General features: G+C 52.7%; 1 protein-coding gene across 1 annotated transcript in view; it reads left to right on the plus strand.

Moving 5' to 3' along the window:
• The window catches only part of PRPF8 (pre-mRNA processing factor 8), a gene marked incomplete at its 5' end in the record, with an annotated part of 18323 nt that overhangs the window by 5150 nt on the left and 12209 nt on the right, over positions 1 to 964 (plus strand). Inside the window, 3 exons of the mRNA XM_010135582.1 lie at positions 28 to 234; positions 324 to 487; positions 823 to 949. Coding sequence (XP_010133884.1) covers positions 28 to 234; positions 324 to 487; positions 823 to 949 — 498 coding nt within the window. The remainder of the gene's footprint in view (positions 1 to 27; positions 235 to 323; positions 488 to 822; positions 950 to 964) is intronic.

Genomic DNA, 964 nt, shown 5'->3' on the forward strand with positions numbered 1-964 from the left:
TTTCCTCAAGTTTCTGTCCCTCCTCAGGTGCCAGGGCTGCCAACTCCTATTGAGAACATGATCCTGAGGTACGTGAAGGCTAAAGCTGACTGGTGGACAAACACAGCTCACTACAACAGGGAGCGCATCCGTCGGGGTGCCACTGTAGACAAAACTGTCTGTAAGAAGAATCTGGGCCGTCTGACCAGACTCTACTTAAAAGCTGAGCAGGAACGGCAGCATAATTACTTGAAGGTACTTCTGCCCTGGCTGAGGTTGCCCAGATGGGTGCTGTTTTCATAGGGGAGCCTTCACTGACTAGTGCTGCTGGTGTGGTTCTGCAGGATGGGCCTTACATCACCGCGGAAGAGGCTGTGGCTGTGTACACGACCACAGTGCACTGGCTGGAGAGCAGGAGGTTCTCGCCCATTCCCTTCCCTCCGCTGTCCTACAAGCATGACACCAAGTTGCTGATACTAGCCCTGGAGAGGCTGAAGGAAGCTTACAGGTGAGCAGTGGGGAGCGATGGCATTCTGCAGGGGCCGACATCCACTCTGGGAAAGACTTCTGACGTGATTTTGGTACCTGTTGTTTGGAGTTGTGTAAAGTTTGCCCTGAGGGACTGGTGAAGGCTGTAGGTTGTGGTGCTGCCAGGTTTGGCTGGGGGTTCTTCATGGACGTCGCTTGGGGCAAAAACAATGCCCTGCTTCTAAGCTTGGGGATGTGGAGAGTAACAGATCTTGTCTCGATCTGCTTGGTTGAACGATGCCTCTCGTCAGTCTAACGCAGCGGCCGTTAGTTTCTTCATGCTTGGGTGCGTGAGCTGTTCTTTATCACTTTCAGTGTGAAATCTCGCCTGAATCAGTCGCAGAGAGAGGAGTTGGGCTTGATCGAACAGGCCTACGATAATCCTCACGAAGCTCTGTCCAGAATCAAACGACACCTTTTAACTCAGAGAGCCTTCAAGGAGGTACGTGTCCTGCTG

The sequence above is a fragment of the Buceros rhinoceros genome, unplaced genomic scaffold (assembly GCF_000710305.1).
Source record: "Buceros rhinoceros silvestris isolate BGI_N320 unplaced genomic scaffold, ASM71030v1 scaffold7940, whole genome shotgun sequence".
NCBI lineage: Eukaryota > Metazoa > Chordata > Aves > Bucerotiformes > Bucerotidae > Buceros > Buceros rhinoceros.